This window comes from Canis lupus, chromosome 19, assembly GCF_011100685.1.
Source record: "Canis lupus familiaris isolate Mischka breed German Shepherd chromosome 19, alternate assembly UU_Cfam_GSD_1.0, whole genome shotgun sequence".
Taxonomy (NCBI): domain Eukaryota; kingdom Metazoa; phylum Chordata; class Mammalia; order Carnivora; family Canidae; genus Canis; species Canis lupus.
In genome coordinates this window covers 39253042-39273297 of record NC_049240.1, presented here as the reverse complement: position 1 = coordinate 39273297, position 20256 = coordinate 39253042, and the positions used below count along the sequence as shown (strand labels likewise).

General features: G+C 34.8%; 1 protein-coding gene across 13 annotated transcripts in view; it reads right to left on the bottom strand.

Annotated features, from left to right (window-relative positions):
• Positions 1 to 1512: 1512 nt before the first annotated feature.
• CCNT2 (cyclin T2) overlaps positions 1513 to 20256 on the bottom strand; it is a 44446-nt gene continuing 25702 nt past the window's right edge. For 7 of the 13 annotated variants that reach the window (XM_038565037.1, XM_038565038.1, XM_038565043.1 and 4 more), the window contains 6 exons: positions 20032 to 20092; positions 17422 to 17484; positions 14200 to 14245; positions 12412 to 12575; positions 8201 to 8271; positions 1513 to 7685 (listed from right to left, as the gene is read on the bottom strand). In XM_038565037.1, the coding sequence (XP_038420965.1) occupies positions 6258 to 7685; positions 8201 to 8271; positions 12412 to 12575; positions 14200 to 14245; positions 17422 to 17484; positions 20032 to 20092 (1833 nt within the window). In that variant the 3' untranslated portion in view covers positions 1513 to 6257. Of the gene's footprint in view, positions 7686 to 8200; positions 8272 to 12411; positions 12576 to 13880; positions 14246 to 14365; positions 14466 to 16516; positions 16657 to 17421; positions 17485 to 20031; positions 20093 to 20256 lie in introns of those variants that run through there. The other 6 variants (XM_038565039.1, XM_038565040.1, XM_038565045.1 and 3 more) reach the window with 5 other exon arrangements.

Here is a 20256-nt window from a genome sequence, read left to right as displayed (position 1 = left end):
GGTGATTAATAAAATTAACAAAAAAAAAAAAAAAAAAGGAGTGAAAAACTGGAATAGTAAACAATCCTGAGGAAAAGCTAAAGTACTTTGTCCTATTGCCATCAATTCTCAAAAACTTGCGAAAAACTATGGCTGAATTCATCTGCAAAGTAACTGCTCTTATGACTTCAAAGCTAAAACAAAAATAAAACCAATCTTGGGTATATGCCCTGACGCTTGTAAAGCCTAAAAGCTCTTAATTTCATGGCAATAAAATAAAAAGCCTTTCAAAAGTGATGCTCTTCACTGCTTTGGGAGGTGTTGTTGGGGAGAGGGCACAGGTAGATCATATACCAGAGCTAAAACAAAAATGTACATTTTTTTTCATTATATTGACAACAGCAGGGCAAAGAAAGAGGGAAGGAACAATGGAGTATGATGGATTATAAAGTGGAATTGCTAACACTGGTTAAGTGGAACTGACAAACTTTATAATGTTCCTAAATAAAACTCACATAATTTATTATATGCTAATACAATAAGCCCTTACTGGTGTTATCAACAGAAGATGAAGACAACTCTCTTTTAATAGATTTCAAAATTTTTATTTTACATTTAGACTTTAGATGCATTTTAGAGAAAGTAACTTTTCTATCCTAGTTCTATTTTATTAAAGCCACTGCATGGCTTCAATTTTCTTTCAAGTGGAAGGTGCGCATAAATTGGTGCAGAAGGCAAGGGGCTGGAGAGATCAGCAATTACATAGCAGTTTATAATTGGATATTTTTTTCATGGATAGTTCCTCTTCAGATAACTGTAATTCCTCTTTGCTTTCTGGGGAGGCGATGCAACAATTTAACAAAGGAAATCCCAAAGCATGAATAAAAATGAACAACTTAAATTCTGGAAACAGGAGGCATGCAGTTTAATACACACCCAAGTTTAATGCACCTGGACTGGGTTTCATCACTCCCTCCAATACCTATTTTTTAAAAAAGATTGTTTGTTTATTTATTTATTCATTCATGTATTCATTCATGAGAGACAGAGAGAGGCAGAGACAACAGGCAGAGGGAGAAGCAGGCTCCATGCAGGGAGTCGGACATGGGATTCGATCCTGGGTCTCTGGGATCAGGCCCTGGGCTGAAGGCAGGCGCTAAGCCGCTGAACCACTGAACCACTCAGGGATCCCCTCCCTCCAACATCTATTAAGATTCTCGTCAATGCCATCTATTCTATTTATCCTTCCCTGATTGGCCAAACCTTAAACCTCACAACCCTACAAATAGGTACATTTTGTAGGTAAGGAAATCAAGGCCCAAAGTCAAGTAATTCACCCAAGGATATCAGCTACTAAGTGGTGGGTCTGAGACTGGAATACAAACAATCTGAATGAACTCAAAGGCCATACTCCTTGATGATTTATGAAGTTACTCAGAAAGAGAAACTTACATTAAGACCTTATTTCCCATATTTCCCAGGGACTGAAAGTTATTTCTGATTCACATGAACAAGACATGATAGAGCCTTGGATTTACATTTTCAACAAATTTTATTAATTATTCCTTGTAATAGATACTGAGCTGAAATTCAATAACTAATTGAATTGATGCCTCATACACACATTCCTGTTGGATTTTCTATCAGCAAATACCTTATTCAATAGTCCTTGGGGGTTTGGGGTACATTCAGAAAATAAAATCCCAATCATTGCAGACAACAAATGAGTACATGTGAAGTTTTTCAAACCAAGTGAAGCTGCTTGAAAAACACACCTTAAAAGAATGTACTCATTACTTAACAAACAACAGGCAAATCAAACCAACTACTAGGCAAGTTTTAAGCGAGGCTTCCTCCCAAAAGTTGGAAACACAGGAAATTGGCCCTCAGAATTTCCTTTGGGATTAGAGGATCACAGCGAATGGGTTAACTCACCTTTATGAAAACAGAATTACTCCTAGCCACACAACCTTCAGTATATCTTGCTTATCAACCTATTCTAAAGAACCTGTCAAGTGAAAATAGAAACTAGTAAGTTATATAGAACAGAAAAAGGAGTCAGAGAAGCAAAAGCTGGCTGTGCCAAAATTGACACTGTAGAATAAAAAATGGATGCGTGGCATCAGACTTAAATTATACTGAGCATTCCAGACCCACTGGCAAGATCATCTATATTATAAAGGCAAACTTCCCTTACAAAATAAGCAAACTTCTATTTGGCTTACAGAAATCAAATTTCAGATATTAACGTAATTGTGAATTCTCAAATTAATACATCGGTATCATAACTTGTACCCTAGGAGGACAGAGAGAGAATGTGCTGTTTTCCAACACAAAGATCCCCATCTAAACCAGCCTATCTTAAATACAAAGGCACACAAATACACATAAGTATCATCCTGTGAGCTCAGTTAATGCAAGTTTCCTGGATGTGGGATTCACTGACCCTTCATCTGGATAAATGCAGTTAGTGAACCCTATTGCCTCCCAAGAAAGCCTCTTGAGCAAGACTGCTAAATCAAGAATTCTTCACAAGAGCTCTCAATTTTTTCTCAGCAAAGAGATCTTAAAACTCACCTAGCAATTTAAGCACAGAAATAGCCAAGAAACAACTGCTTACTGTTTAGATAAAATTTGGGAATGGTGAGATATTTTGAGAATATAAGTCTTCCTTTAGAGCTACTACCATGTTAAAAACAACCACCACCACCCTTACATATTTCCACAGTAAATGCAAAATACCCTAAAATATCTAACCAAACCCAAGATACTTCTACAGTACACAAGTCACGCAGTGGTTTATTTCTAAGGTTGGTTTCAGGAATAAGAATCAGCAACTTAAATTATCAAGTATAACCAAAAAATGTGCTTAAAATGCTAGGAAAGGCAATTGGTAAGTAACAAAAACATTTAAAATTTGGTTCTCTGAAGTAGACCAGTCATTTAAGTTCAAGGAAGACAGACCAAAAAAGATAAGGTATTCTATACCTAATTATAATCTGCTGGTTCAAAGTCATGCAAGCACCTCTCATGATATTCCACAAAAAACCACTGATGTACCATGGTAGAAACCTGGACTCAACAACTCTAACCAGAATGCATCTGCACACACAGAGAAAGATCAAGATGCACCTGTAATGCTTTCAAAGACAAATGAACCCAAAGTCAAGTAATTCACCTTGAAATGAACCTCAGGTTCAACAACAAAAAGAAACTGGAACATTTTGTAAGGTCGTAATCACTAAAGGATAATCCCATCAGTTTGGTAAAGTAGGCCTCCAAAAATGTGTCAATGAAAAGACACTCTTGCTTTTTGGTTCTGAAAACATATCTTAAGTAGCTAAGGCAAATATTTAAGGGGCACAGTTCGATATTGGAAAACTATTAAAGAGGTAGAAGTAAAGCCTTTCTATGCAATGTGCTTCTGCATAAACGTAACAAAACTATGATCTAGGGAAAAGACAACTGAAAAATGACTCACTCTTTTAAAGGATGTTTAAAGATAATGCTTTTTAATATTTCAAATATTAAAAAAATCTCATCAAAAATGTAAATCACCTTAACAGTACTTTGCACATGTGGAATTTCATATCTAAATCTGATGATACTATTTTGGTTTATTTATGGCTACTTACAAGAAGACTCAGTAATAATGTCCATTCATTGGAGTCTTTTTCTTTGGTTGAGCCTATTGGGACCAGGCTGATGAACTATTTTACGCAAATGAGATGGGGAAAGCAAATTAATGGTAGTATGAGTAATAGGGGTTTTCATTTAATGGAAATGAAACTTAAAAGGATTTTCGTATTCAACCCCATGGTGGTTTTGGAAGCTATAATCCTGTTCAGAGGTTAAAGAGTTTGAATAGCTCACACAATCCTGTACAAATTACAACTGGCTGCCCTTTAATAAATAAAGTCATTGTAAAGAATTACATTTACAGAGTGAAAAGTGAATACATAGCATTTCAAATTCAATTTTGGAAGTACTAATAAGTACTGACCCATAACAATATATACTAGCTACCTTTTAAACTGTCCATCATTAGCACCAATAAAGATTCAACAAAATTACCTTTATTCCCACATCTCAAAACAATTCTGCAAATTCTTAGTGAAGTTTAAGTATAGTCACAGACCTTAAATATTCACATTGTTTTCTATGTCATACTGAAAATAAGTTCACTACTTTTTTGGATATTCTTTACAAAATCTTATTAAAATTCCTGGTATTATCATCCCCAATTATACAGTAGCACGACCACCCTATGTCGTTTCACATGATAGCTCCTTAGAGGTTTCACATCTAAATTACCAAGAACAAAAACCCTTCCCGCCCTCATCTTGCACTCAGCTTAATTCTATACTAGTCCTTGGATTATGTACCACTGTAAAAGTATAACTGTATCAAAATTACCATGTTTATGGATACAATAATATGCCATACAGAGCAACAAAGTTACATGTAATGACAAAGATTACTAAAGTTATGCAAGACAAAGAACAAACGTTAGGACATGCTAGCTAGGCAAAGTCCCTAGAAAGAGGCTCCTAGTATCCTAAGTTCAAATAACATTGACAAAATAATGAACAATTATCTTAAAAAAAATTATAAAGCTACTGGCAAATTAGGTAATTGCTAAATAAAAGAGCACGAGGTTAAATTCTCTAATATTTACAACTGCAACATACTTGAGTAAAATTACAATTGTGCACATATCAGTGGCTTTGTAACAAAAATAATTCATATACATAGAGGAAAAAATTAAGACAGTTTTCAGTTCAACAAAAGTTGAATTCACCCCATCTAAAGACACTCAACAGCTCAAAGATTTACCACAGATTAATTCAAGATTAGCTGATAAACTGGAGCCACATTACTGGTATTTAAGACAAATTTTAAACATAGTCTACTGTTTGTTCAGAAGTTAGATGACTGTGCAAACTTGACCTCAACAGGAATATACTGAGATGTGCAAACAAACGTAAAACCTCCACCAGCTTGTTTACCTGGAGGCTACCCCTTTTTTCTCAGTTTCCTGATAACAACCATAAGCTATAAATACAGGTACAATGCACAGTCAGTTATCTTTTCTTTTTATTTATTGTTAGAATATAAAAGAACTGAGAGAGCAACAGGTTTAATTTCATTTCTATAAGGAAGACTGCATTTACCTGAAAAAGAAATATGGCATCACACACAAACACACTTTGGGGGAGGAGTATGTTTAAGAATATGGTGTCATTCTGAACACTAAAGGAAAAGCGATCCCTGTTTACTGTTAAAATATGTAGTGTTAAAGTTCTTTATTTAAGAAAAAAACTTACTAATTCTTCACTATATAAGTTTTTGTGGATTTAGTTTTCAAATCACAGTAATCTACATAACCATTATTAACAGCTCTGTGTTTATAGTACTGCAACAAGCCAACAAACATTTCAAATGCACTTCACATCAAGAGTATGTAAACTTTATTTTTTCCTCTTCAAGCCTTCAGAAAATTAGGGGCTATTTCAGCAGCCAACCTGGTCAGAAGCTCTGAAGGCCAAAGTTCAGTGCCTCACAGTGTAAATAAATGACCATCTGTGGCACTGCATACCCATCCGGTAGTGAAGTGTCCCCCTTCAGTGGCTTCCAGTAAGGCCTAGAGTTTAAGGTTAACATGAAAAAGTGCCACCTTTGTTTTAGATTAGTGATGGACTCTGACAAAATAAAATAAAGTTATATTGTTATACTTACAAGCAGCTCCAATCCTGAGTATTTATGGTAATATCTAAACATACAAAAATGTATGTACATTTTTCTCCACTTTCTTGTAAACAGTTGTCAGTATACTGTTTTATCCCTTTATCATTGAAACATGCAAATCATACATACATACAAGTATAAATACACAAAAGAAAACAATTTACACCCATTCAAAAGCCAAGCAACAACAACAAAAAATAGCTACAGTATTCAAATTATAAATAATGAATGCTTGAGGCATCTTATATTCCTAGAAGCAGCCAGCCATTCATCCTAATGTTCTTAGCTGCAATTGTAGAAATACTGAGTTTTGCACCTTCCATGCTTTTACAGTATTTATAACACTATCATATGTGGAGATAAAGACTTGTTTACTATAATCTCTTCTTTTCAGAATGAAGAATAAAGCAGCACTTACAAATATTGAAGCAGTGGCAGCAACAGTTACCACTGCCAGATCAGGAGGAAGTTTTCCATTCTAACAATTTTTAAATTAAAAAAGTAAAGGAAAAATTGACCTAAACAAATGATTACATGTTCATTCCTTGGGCACTTAACAGCGAGTCCAGCATGTCGAATGTGTCTTTGTAGTCCATATGCTGGCTGTTTGTACTGTACTCGTGATTGACATCAGGACCGTTGGTCTCCACTGGCTTCTTGTCCAGTTTCACGAGGGTGCTGAGATGTCCGTAGCCCACCTGGTATGTGACAGGGGGAGGAGGGGGTAAGGGATGGTTAAAAACAGAGTTGTGAGAGGATATATACTGCTTAACAGAGGAGGAAGAACTAGATGAACTACCTGAACTTTTGGAACTTTTGCTCATTTTGGAGTGATGGTTGTGAGATGCATCATTGACATGCAGCTTCTTCCTTGAAGAGCTGGAACTAGAGGAAATGCCATCACTGCTCAGGCCGACAGGACTCCTCAGAACAGTGGGTGGTATTCCATCAGCACTGTGTTTACTGCCACCGCTGCTGCTGCCACTATGTGAGTGGGAATGCTTGTGACTGCTGGGGTGGTGGCGGTTGGAAGGATGGTCCTTGTGCTTCTCCTTATGGTCTCTGCTAATATGTGGACTTGAATGCTTGCTCTTCCCACTGCCCTCATCAGAAGAGCTGTGTCTTTCTGAGGAAGAAACCTTTATTTTCATTTTCAGTTCTTCTTTACTAGCACTCTTATCAGTGGGTGGTATTGGAATCCGTAACTTCAGTGATCCACTCTTTTCCTTCTTATCCGCCATGTATTTTTCAGGTTTTTCAGTATTTGTGATGGGAATTTTCATTTTAATGGGAGAAGTGACAGAACTGCTGCTGGCTGACTGTGACTGCACGTGTTTGTGTTGCTGTTCTACTTGGGCAGCTATATAATGATCCCTTACATCCAGATCAAGAGTTTCTAGCTTACGTTTTTCCCTATATTTATCTAAAGACATTTTCTGAGGAATTACTCCAGGAGTAGCAGAAATTGGCCCATGGTGTTTACTGCTCCCTGCTTTATGAGTATATTCTTGCTTAATGGATGAATGATCAGAAATTTTGTCAGGTCTGTGATGTAATCCTGAATGCAGTGATATAGAAGGTCCCTGCTGGAAGTTGATGTTGTACTGGCTACCAGACAAAGATGTCTCTTGCTTCTGTGAATATATCTGTTCTGTCCTTGCTGATTCTTGATGTTGAGGCCATTCTTGGTGTGACGACAAACTGTAGGAGGTACTTGGCATTCCTGTTGCTAGCATTGACAAATTATCAGATGTATGGCTGTCTTGAACAGAGATATTTCCTGAATTTAGAGGTACTGGTGCAGGGAATGCTGATGTAGATGGTTTCTGAAAACTTGGGTTTGTAGGCACACCAGTTACACTATCTACTAAAATGGAATTCTGGACCAAAGATGAACCGAGAAGTGGAGTTTCTGAAACTTGTCCATCTACTTTTGGTTTCTTAGCCGCCTGATTAGCCTATTTAAATAAAACACAAAAGAAGCAATGACAGCAAAGGAATTTAATACAAATTTCCTTGCTTTATAAATTCTATGTATTAAATATATGCAAACAAAAATCACACCTGGGGTTCACGGCTTTATGCTGCCAGTAAATGAATGTCTTATTTACAGGCACAAAAGGCGGCTATAAAAGGTGGAAACCATTGGTTTCAGAGTTAGATAAGGTTAAATCCAAGCCCAGCATTTGAGAAAGTAATTTAACTTGTCTAGGCTTTAATTTGCCCATTTGTAAAAATAAAAGAGAATATTTTCATTATAATCATTGTGAGAATTAAACAAAAAATTTATAAAGTACTTAACAAAGTCCACTGGACATAGAAGTTGAATAAACTCTGAGTGTATGCAGCTTATGTACACTGTAATCATTTAGGAAATAAGAACATTTAACCAAAAAATTAAAACTGGTTAGCTATGTAACTGTTAGATAAGCAACACACTGATATTCTATTAAAACCCTGCCAATTCTCTTACCCTCCAGTTTCGAATCCTCTTCAACCTACTAGGTGTTTTCTCCAATATTTGTAGAAACTCATGTGTTAGCTCTAAAAATAAAATTTAAATTTAAAACTTAGAAGGTGTCTTTAGAATTTATATTTCTCTCAAGTGGGCAATATTAAAAAGGGGCCTTATGAGTTCATGTACTTCACTGTCATTTTTCTAATTCAACTTTCAGCAAATAAAGAAGTCGACAGGGATCTGAACTGCTATTTACAAAGATGAATCCTTAAAAAAAATAATTTCTCTTTCCCTCCACCCCCATGCTTACTCAGAATTTCTGGAAAATTTGGTAGCATTAAAAGATTCCCTCCTAATTGAAAATCATTTGGTCAACATTATAGTAATAATTATTGCAGGCAAGATCCATCAAGAGATTCTTTAAAATTAATGGACAAAAGTTTGAGAAAAATAAGATATTTGTATAACCCTAAAATACCTTCCTCAAGATATTTAATTACAAAGAGAAGAATAGTAACTTTACAATGGAAAAACCCAGCAGATATCACCTTAACCAAGTAATCATAGTTATCATTACCAGTAATAAGACCTACTCCTTGAAAAGCAAACCCCTTGATATATGGTATACCCCCCGATAAGATACCTTACAGAGTAAGGTATAACCCATTTCCCATTTCTTTCTCTTTTTAAAAGATTTTATTTATTTATTCACCAGAGACACAGAGAGAGGCAGAGACATAGGCAGAGGGAGAAGCAGGCTCCCTCCCAAGGAGCCTGATATGGGACTTGATCCCAGGATCCTGGGATCCCGATCTGAGCTCAAGATAGACACTCAACCACTGAGCCACCCAGGTGCACCCTGTTTCCCATTTCTGTGGTATTCTTGCCAAAAATGCATAATTTCAATCTAATATTGAGAAACATTAAACCCCAATTGAGGAACATTCTATAAAATAAGTGACCATTATTTTATTTTCCAAAGTGTCAAGGTCATAAAAGAATATAAAAGATAGAAAAATCGGTATAATTTGGAGGAGATTTGGGGGCAGCCCCGGTGGCTCAGCGGTTTAGTGTCTACCTTCAGCCCAGGGCGTGATCCTGGAGTCTCAGGATCGAGTCCCACGTCAGGCTTCCTGCATGGAGCCTGCTTCTCCCTCAGCCTGTTTCTCTGCCTCTCTCTTTCTGTGTGTGTCTGTCATGAATAAATAAAATCTTAAAAAAAAAAAAAAATTGGAGGAGATTTAAGGGGCTTGTCAAGCAAATGCAACACGGGATCCCAGAATAGAAAAACTGAGGACATCAAATAAAACCTGTAGTTTGGGTAATAGTATTGTACCAATGTTAATTTCTTGGTTTTGATAGTCATATGTAAGATGTTCACAGAAAAACCAGTAAAAGGTATAAAACTGTACTATCTTGTAATTTAAGTTTAAAATTATTTCAAAGCTAAACAAAAATTCCTCCACCTATACCCATAGCCTCTTAGTAATTATTACCATTAACATATTAGTAAAACCACCCTTGGTCATATATTTTTAACTCATTTTTTCCCTTAAATTTAGGATGGGGATGACTTACTTTTCCAAGGTGGTATGGTTATGATGAATTCTACTTTCCTACCTTAAAATAGTGCCATTAATAAAGCTACTGACCACTCAAGACAAACAAACATACCAGTCAAATGAACATACAGTATCATGTAATATTAATGCAAATTCCATAGAGGCTACATAGATTTATTATTTTTAGTACACATAGTAAGCTTCTCTGTAAACTATTCTAGGCAAACATGCTAAGATTGATAATGGAAATTCAGACAATACAGAATTTTTCTTGAAGCAAAAAATATGCAAAAACTCGGCACTTACGTTCATAAGCTGTGACAATTAAAACTTGCTCAACATTCATTAACTTTTACATCCAGTTTGAAAACAATCTAATGCCTGGACTACTGTATTTCCTAATTTGAAAAATTCCCACCTTTCTATACTTTAGACACAAATCTAGCAGATACAGAATACTTTGGAATCCAAAATTAACAAGAAATTATTTTGATTTAACAGCTTGGTTGTCAAAGATTAAATGTAGATAGTTTCCGGTCCAAAACTTGCCTATATAGCAGGCACAAAATATAAGTTTTGTTTTTATTTTCTTACTGAATTTTATAGTGGAGGATCAAAAGAATCTGTCAAATAATCACTAATATATTAGTAATGTGCACAAAAATCACAGTATGATGCTTAAAACAGAGACTTTTTTCCCCCCTCAAAGTTAGGATACAGAAAAAAAATTCAAAATGCAAAAACACACGAAGGTTTGTTGTATCATAAATTATGAAAAAAATTATAACTGCAAAACAAAATTATAACTGCAAAACAACAACAGCAAACGTTACAGATAGGCCAAGTCCAAGCCAATGCTGTTTCTACAACAGTCATTAAATGAATTATTTTAGTGAACACTGATGCTTAAACACCAGGCTGAAATTCAGATATATCTTCAACTGTTACTTTTTTTCTTTTTTTTTGGTGACCAAAACACAGAGAAAGACTGCTTTATGAGATGCTGAAATTGTCAATGTCTTAAATGTCCTAGATTCCTACTCAATGGCTCTTCAAATGAATAACAAACTGGAGCCTTTTCAGAATGGAAGCAGAAGGATCATTTAAATGGCCCCTGCTGTGTCAAAAAAAAACTTTAGATATAATTTAAAAGCACTGTTAAGAGGCAGATTACTTGCTTTTTGTGAACTTTGTTTTAGGATCAAGTACATAAACTATTTTTATTCAGATTATACCTACTTTATCTTATCTGTTAACTGCTGAAGTAAGATGGTGGCATAGATAACCTAATTTTCAAGTCAAAAGAAAAATAGCCCCCAATGGCTTTTAGAAGACGCCATTTTCAACTCGTTGAAAATTTCCTTCTCTCTTGTTAAACTATAAAAAAACCTCTGGCAATGTAAGAAAAAGAACATAATCATGTGGCAGTAATATAGCATGAGATACTCTGCAAGAAATTTTTCAAGGGAAAAACCCCTGAAAATCAAGAGATCTACAAAGGAAGCATATTTTACCAGAAATGTAGACAAACCACTGCAATTATGACCTGTACCTTGTGTCTGTAAACAAAGTTTTATTGGAACCCAGTCATACCCATTCATTTACAGACTGCCTATGGCTGCTTTCTTTCTAGCTACAGTGGCTGAGTTGTATAGCTGGCATAGACAGAAGGGCTCATAAATCCTGAAAAACTTACTACTTGGCCCTTCACAGAAAAGAAACATCTAGGTTACAGAAACATGTTGAGATTTTACTAGAAGATCACATATGAAACCTAGAAGGGTCTCTATGTAGAAGACGTCCTCAGTAGCAACAGATATAAATCCTATTTTCCCATTAGCTTCAATTTTGCAACAGAAGTTAAGCGAAAGTCCACAAAAATAAGCTGAAACCTAACATACCAGTTTAAGTGTATTTTTGGTAAGAAGTGCAATCTATTTCCCTTTCTGAAATCTACGTACTTGGCTAAATAAAATGTCTTACTCCTCAAGAATCTCTACCTCTGGTCAGCTTCTCTTATATCTTACCAGAGAGAGAAATTTCTTATTTGGAGACTCAATTCCAAGTTCACAATTTATAGAATTTGTATGCTGATTTTGTCAATTCATACTTAATGCAAGGCAACAATGACATACGTCACTACAGTGGGACTACAGAGCAAGGAATATTACCCTGAGATACCTTTATTTCAATGCTTCACATGTACTACAAGTTATAACCGACTTTGAGATTCTTGTACTACCAACCTATACCATTATAAATCATATATATATATATTTTAAAAACCCTGAAAGAGCTTTGATGTTCATTGGTGGTTAAAATATGTTCAAGTTTTTAATTATTTATTTTTTTCAAGTTTTGTTTTCTTCGTTTAGGCTAACAAATCCTTATTTTTATCCTATTCATTTGACCATGTAATTATGCTTTCTCTTAACTCTTGAAACACAAAATGAAATATTAATAGTTGAAGAGATACCTGGGATTAATATCAAAATAACTAAAGAGTTCCAGAAGGGGAGACATTGGAGTGGCCAGAATTGGTAATTGTTCACTTAAGTATAAGCCTAGAAGGATTCACTCTTTTTCAAACCCATACAAAAGTAGGCAGAATTTTTCCATAATAAAAAATGTTTTCAACGTAAAGAGATTTTTTTAGCTACTTACCATCTAGTAATTCTAGAGTAACCGTAGGATCCACATATTCCCACCAATGTTTTCCATCAGTTGACACAGGAATCTCCCAATTGGACCATTTGCAAGCCAAATGAATACATACACATGCTATCACTGTTGGTTTGTACTGAAGACAGAAGGTGGTAAGGTGCAGACTGTTGTAGAGCAGGTTTGAAAACGAAGAACCATAGTAATTCAAATATGTAAAACAAAGAAAAATATTTCCCAGTAAGATTAAAGCAAAAACAGAGGTTTTTTCTATAAGTCTAGAGTACAAAACCTTATTTTATTAAACTAAAAACTAGCACTAGAGTTATAAAATGTTAATACTAAAAACCTACATAAATTATGAACATTATCCATATTCTGTCTGACTCCCCAAGAGCATTATAGTAATATCTTATTACTGTTAATACATTAATATTTCTAAATTTTGAATGAGTTTACTTTTTTATAAAAGGAGGGGAAGACAGTATATTTTCAATAATCAGCATAAACAAGTATAACATTTTAATTTTTTGTAGTCTTTTTGTTTCTTATGTAATGCCATGGCAAAAGAGTAAAGAAAAAGCATAAGACTGTAAAACTGACAAAGTAATTTCAACATCACATTATAGAATCAAGTAAGAATCAGGAATCCTACCATCTGATGTGAGGTAACATAGTTCTCAAGTCAAAGAGAATCTAACCCTGATCTATATAAACCTCTGTCTCCTTTTTGGCGAAGCCACAGAGAAAACTTACCTTTTGGTGAAGAGCTGCAAGGCCCAATGCTGCCATACACTAGAAGAATGCTATCTTTCTCCTATTATATGCCCCAAACTGGGCACTAACATGTGACAACTAGCCTTTTCTAACCAATGTTTTATATTTAGTACTTTCTTTTTTGTTGTTCAAAATTTCTAGGGATAGAGATTAAATTCCAACAACATATACCTAAGAAAATATATTGGCATTTGCCAATCCAATGTTTTACATAAAACTTAACAGTGTCACAAGAAATTGAGGACCACACAATGCTAGTTTGGTCCCCTCCTCCCGAATGACCCATTAAAAAAACAAATTTATGGCATTAATATAATTAACCCAGAACAGAATTATGTATTAGATATTAAAGGCTTTAAAAAAGTTATTCTTTCATTTCTGCTCAGAATTGATGAAAATGTTTATCAACTGCAAACCCACACCATTTTTTCTTTATGTAAACTGAAAAGGAAGTAAGTTTTTTTAAAGTAAAAATTGTACTTATGCAAATCTAGGCACTGACAGGACTTGGCTACTTCTGATTTACAACTAGTATTATCTGGGCATTATCTGGAAAAACAACCCAAGTTATATAAATTTTATTTATTAAAAGATACTTTAATGATTATTTTAAAGTTAAGATTGGATCAATGTGAAATTTTAAAAAATATTGTCATTTAACTATAATTGTAAACTAGAAATAGCTTTATACTTACCAAGTTGCTCGAATTTCTACGTTAAGTTTAGCTCTTTGTAATCTTTAGCTGCTATTCAGGCTACCAATTTTAGACTTATGCACTCACAAATCGAGAATATGTCATCAGAAAGCACCACTACACTTCACAATGTGCATTTAACCCCTCTGTGCCAAAAGTCCCTTGTACAATACACCGCAAAGCAGACAGGAAGGTACCACCACAGTAGATGGTCCAGTCTCCTGTTGCAACAAGGGTAAGAGACACATTGAGGGGGCCCTGCATTAAAGGAAGCTATAGTGTGCTACAACAGTGCAACAAAGAGGGTCAGGATAACAACCTGTTGGTAGCCATGAAATAGGATGTCTGTGCCAAATCCTTGCTTGCTGTAAGAAAAGAAAAAAAAAACGAAGACAATACTATCAGCTTTATTGTGCTACCATCAAAAAGTTCTCAACACAACAAAAACTTCAAAGTTTTGTACACAAAAAGTAAATTTTACTTACTACTTACAAATATCACAAGAGCGCCATCATTTTCTATACTACTGAAAATCTTCAACAACATTCACTCAAATGTTTCTTGCTATCCCCCAAAGATCTGAGAAACAAGCCGATTTGCTTTTAGCTAGCCAGTTACAAGGGCTAAACTTGTTACTAAGTTAAGCATCTAGTCAGCTAAAAGTTGCAATAAAGCATTCTCCTGGATTTAAAAAAAAAAAAAAAGAAGAAGAAGAAGAAGAAAAGATTTTGAAGTCTAATACAAAATACAAAGAGTTGCCTGCCAGACTTAATCCTCAGTCATCATATTTAAGTTGGCTTAAGTACTTCCATCCAAAGAAAAGAAAACAAAACAAACCCCCACCCCCCAAACTCAAGAGAGCACAAACTGCCCAGTTTTTCATGCTACTAAGCAACAACAAGGAATAAACAACCTAGAAACATCTTAAGGGTATAGATATAGAAAACTACACTGAATATATATTTTTTATAGAATCCAATTGTCAACTTTAGAAAAGATATAAGTACTCTAGGGAATCAGGATGCTTCAGCATGGTCCCCAAAGGAAAAGCAAATTTTAACTAGCTTTTAAGACATTGAAATTGAAAACAGTACCCCACTCACTTTATCTATATCGTATTCTTCCCGATAGGGATTCTGGTGCTATAATTTCCCCTTTTCCCCCAATTACATTCATAATCATTGATGTACCTTATCCCTCTGCTCACCTAGGATCAGTTTACCTCAACTCACCCCTCTCTAACAGGCCTATTTTTTTCATGGCACCTGTAATCCCTGCTGCCCCTTGTGGATCACCAACATAAGGGATACAAAAGGGATTTGGGCTTAGCAGAGTTGTGCTAAGGAAGAGTGTCAAAGCATCAGATGTCTTGGAGGCAGTGTGACTTATGTATGGCATTCTTTCCTGGTGGGGAGGGAAGGAGAAATCACAGAAATGAAAGGTCCCTGTAAAATGACATTAGCCAATTCTGCAGCAAAGTAGCATAATATTGACTTTCTCATCTCCAGAGGGGGTGGGACAGGGGGAGAAGAATTTTAAAGAAACCAAACCATTTACCACCCCCATATCCCCAAAGAATCAAAATATGTAGAGAAGGAAGTAAAAATAATTTTAAATTGCCATAGCAGTTTTCACCTCAGAATATATCTAAATTTAATAACCTATCAACAGTGTGCAATAGAGGAAGAATGTAGGAAAAATGTTCTTTTGTTAGCTGAAAATTTTAACAGAGCAAAGAAAAACAGACACCAAACATGAAAGAATGTTTTTAAATGGAGTGAGATGTAAACTATAGTTACCTGAAATGTTAGTCAGACAAAATGGAAGTTAAACATATGTAAGATTTGCACTAAAATTTAAGAATCGGTCACATTTTAACCATTAAGAACAAAAAATTAAGATTTAAATGTTCTGCTTTGGATAAAACCTCAAATTTCTAGTTTTTGTGAGTTTTTAAAAAACTTACTATCCAACTTTGCAAATGAATGAACTTGATGTCTCTAGCTTTAGATATAGGGGAACATGCAAAAAAAGCTACTGAATTCTGATTAAGGATCTTTAAGGATGACTCAAATTTCACAATGATATTAATCTGAAAATCCACTTTCATCTCAAAGTACATATATATATATATTTATTTTAACCTATAAAAATATCTTTTTTCTATCTTTTTTTCATTAGGCTTAAAGGAAAGTTACATGGACTCCTCATTATTCTGACCAAACAGCTTATTCTTTCAAGTTTACAGGAAAACTACTCTAACTTTTCCTTCTTAATTCAAACAGATACACTAGTTACCTACATAATTCTATACTACACGGTAATTCTGGGGATAAAAATAAGCTCTAAATTATATTCTGATAACCATGAACTACAGGAACCATAATTAATTATGTTCTATGAGTCATAACATGTACTAGCTATTTGGATCATGTACTAGCTATTAGAATCAACTGGACTTTCAGAAGTCCAGTTCTTTTTTTTTTTAGAAGTCCAGTTCTTAACAACGACATTGTGACAACAGATTTGTTTTAAATATAGCCATTAACATATGAATTCAATTTAAAATGAATAAATAAACTTAAAATATTCAGATAAACACTAAAAAAACAAAGCAAAGCCCTTATTAGTCTTACCCATTTTGTTTAGAATAAACCTAAAGAAGTCTGGGGGTAAAAGAATGAAATTGCAGAATCTCATTTTCAAAAAGTAACAGAAAAAGGCACAATGAAGGTTCCAAGCGTTTCTTCTTAGTACATTAACACTTCAAATGGGAAACAGCAAAGTAGAAGTAGTGTAACAACATGCAACTACTTAAAGAATATTTCTAGGGATACAAGAACAGATACATAGGATTCATTAACAAGAGTAGAAAAATGTGTACCACATGCTTTATAAACAGTAAAGCAAACAATACAAAAAGTTCCTACTCCTGTTTTAAAAGGTTTAATAGGCACATCACATGCTGTCTGTAGCATACTATTTCCCTATTACACACACAAAGGAAATTATTTTCAGTAATGCTAAAGAACTTTGAAAAATGCATTAAGTCAATTTTGTTCAAATGAATATGGGGAAAATATTTCCAAAATGGCAAATCTGCTAAGACAATTTTTATCTGAAAATCTGAGGGTGGCCTCCAAATTCTTAAATTATAATCATTGTTTAGAAGTCAATGAAAGTTTGAGATAGACCAGAAATTTTCTGCATGTATATATTGATGGCCAACTTCTTAAATATTAAATGAAATGAGAATGGCTTAGCCCAATGGGGAGGTAGGATAAAGTCTTAATATTTGGAAGCCCTCCAATTTTTAGTGAACAGAAATTCTCCTGTAAGTTTATTTATTTTTCTCCTGTAAGTTTAAAGGAAGCTAATTCACCAGGTAGAACCACATACAGAAGTAGATGAATAGGTAGATGGAGAACACCAAAAGATGTTGTTTCAAAACATTTCTCCTATTTTAATAAAACTCATTCAAATCAACTATAGACAATAAAAAGCATTAGTACTTAATTTAGAAGTTTCAAAGATCACTTACCTCTTACTAACTGGGTACATTTCACCACATCTGTGTGTGGATGTTCAATGGTGATCTCAAAACCTGAAATGAAAAGCACTTTTTTCCCAATCACTTACCACACTACAATACTTGCCTGAGAAATGTCATTCATCAGCACAACCATAAATGTGTAATATACTGTTCATTATTAAAAAGATCCAAAGACAAAGTTATTTTTTGTCACTGATAATGCTCATTATACTTTCAATGACAAGAAATAATTTCTCAGAAACAATGTTCCATTTAATGAAAATTGGTAACACTTATTTATAGATTGGGGGAATACTTATTAAAAATTCTGAGTTTGAGATTACCCTAAGGTTAAAAACAAACGAAAATTATGGAAATTACAACTATTATGCAAATAATTCAACTATGTAACATATTTGTAAAATGTATTCCAACTCTTTCAGAAGATGTGAACAGAGTATTCTCATAAATATGATCCCTGAGCTATAGTGGGAGAAAAGGCCTTTTGGGATGCCTCAGCAGTTGAGCGTCTGCCTTCGACTCAGGCCGTGATCCTAGAGTTCCGGGATCGAGTCCCACATCAGGCTCCAGCAGGGAGCCTGCTTCTCCCTCTGCCTGGGTCTCTCATGAACAAATAAATAAATAGATCTTAAAAAAAAAAAAAAAAAAAAGACCTTTTAAATGTTTATAGTCCTCTTATTTTCTTAGTATTTAGTATGCCGTAGATGAAAGGGTTCCAACCAGTTAGATTATAACTACATTTCACTGATAATATAAGTTATTAAAACAAATGAATCGGGATGCCTGGGTGGCTTAACAGTTGAGCATCTTTCTGCCTTTGGCCCAGGGCATGATCCCAGAGTCCTGGGATTGAGTTCTGCACTGGGCTACACCTGCATGGAGCCTGTTTCTCCCTCTGCCTCTCTCTCTCATAAAAATAAAATCTTTAAAATAAAATAAAAGAACCTGTGGCCTCAAGATTCTTTAAATCACTGTTTTTAAAACCAAAGATAAAATGTTGAAAGAGCTTTCAATGTCTAATCAACCGTTAGGTAGGGCAGGGTTTTTCCTTTTTTTAAAAAAGTGGAGGTCACACCTAGTGTCTTCAGCAGTAGTAAATGAATAACATCCTAACAAAGGGGTAATGTAGATTTTTAAAATTGTTGTGTGATCTATTTATATTTCTACTGTAATTAAACCTGCAAAATCACACTTTAATCAAAACCAGAGAAGTATATCTTATAAATTCTATCATTTCCCTTAAAATAATCTAATTTCCTTTTAACCTTTATTACGCAAATCTTTCTAAATTTCAATTTGTTGTTGTTTTTGTTTTCATTGAGTTCGATTTGCCAACACATAGTATAACACCCAGTGCTCATCCCGTCAAGTGCCCTCCTTAGTGCCCATCACCCAGATACCCCAACCCCCAGACCACCTCCCCTTCTGCAACCTTTTGTTTGTTTCCCAGGGTTAGGAGTCTCTCATGGTTTGTTTTCCTATCTAAATTTCATATTCATAGAATTTTATATAATAAATGCAGTAACATGCTAAATCATTAGATTCGGAGAACAAGACCCCTACTTCTATTTTTATATCTTTTTATACTATAAAAACATCAAGCAAGCTACTTTTTTAAAAAATAAAAAAAGTATGTCATGATGGGAGGCTATGAATATCACACCTCTCTTCAACGACTAGGAATGGAGTAATAAATAACTACCATAGTGAATAATGGTTACTTCTAATGCATACACTATGTGGTACATGTTATTTATACTCATATCTTCAACTTCACAATGTTAAGGCAGACATATACAGAATGGAGGTATGAAAGGTAAAACAACTTTGCTGAATTTTACAAAGCAAGTCAAAGGGCTACAGATTTTTTTTTTTTTTTTTTTTTTATAGTCACACACACAGAGAGAGAGAGAGAGACGGGGGGGGGGGGGGGGGGGGGGGGGGGGGCGGGGCAGAGACATAGGCAGAGGGAGAAGCAGGCTCCATGCACCGGGAGCCTGACGTGGGATTCGATCCCCGGTCTCCAGGATCACGCCCTGGGCCAAAGGCAGGCGCTAAACCGCTGCGCCACCCAGGGATTCCCAGGGCTACAGATTTTTAAACCAAGATCTCCATAAAGGCCATGTTACTCCCATCACACATTGCTAAGTTCTTCTTGAAGTAATCTATGACTTCGCACAAGACAAAATTTCTTAGGTCTCAATTTCCAAAATGATAAAGTGAAAGATTAGAATGATCTTTAGCAATCACTTAAATTGCACAAAACTTGCAGACGATATAACTTTTAGAAAAGGATGATCAACGTTTAAATAACTGTGTCACATTAAAAGTGTGATAAATTCATTAAATACTGACTCTAAGAATATTTGCACACACTATAATCATATGCAATCTTTCACAATGAAAACTATGTTTACCATTCAATTAATTATGCCAAATGAAATTTTTTAAAAAATGGTTTCCTAATAACCAGGCAATACCATTCTGGTCCCATACCTTGTTTTAAAACGACACTGTCTTCAATGATAAAATTATTCCATCTTTAGAATACTGTACTGTAGAGCACACATAAAAACAGTATCTGACATAAATACATACCTAGGGTTTGTAGCATTATGGTTTCAAGTAAAACCAGTTCTTGAGTCTGTTGAAGGTAAGCCTGTCAGGTAAAAATAATAACATTAAAATGATTAAGATAAACACTACTAGACTACGGGACCATTAAATCTCATAAAAATTACAGACATTACAAAAGAACCAGAGTAGTTTGGAAACATAAAGGAAATAAATTGAGGGTGACAGAGAAATCCTATTTTCTGCAAC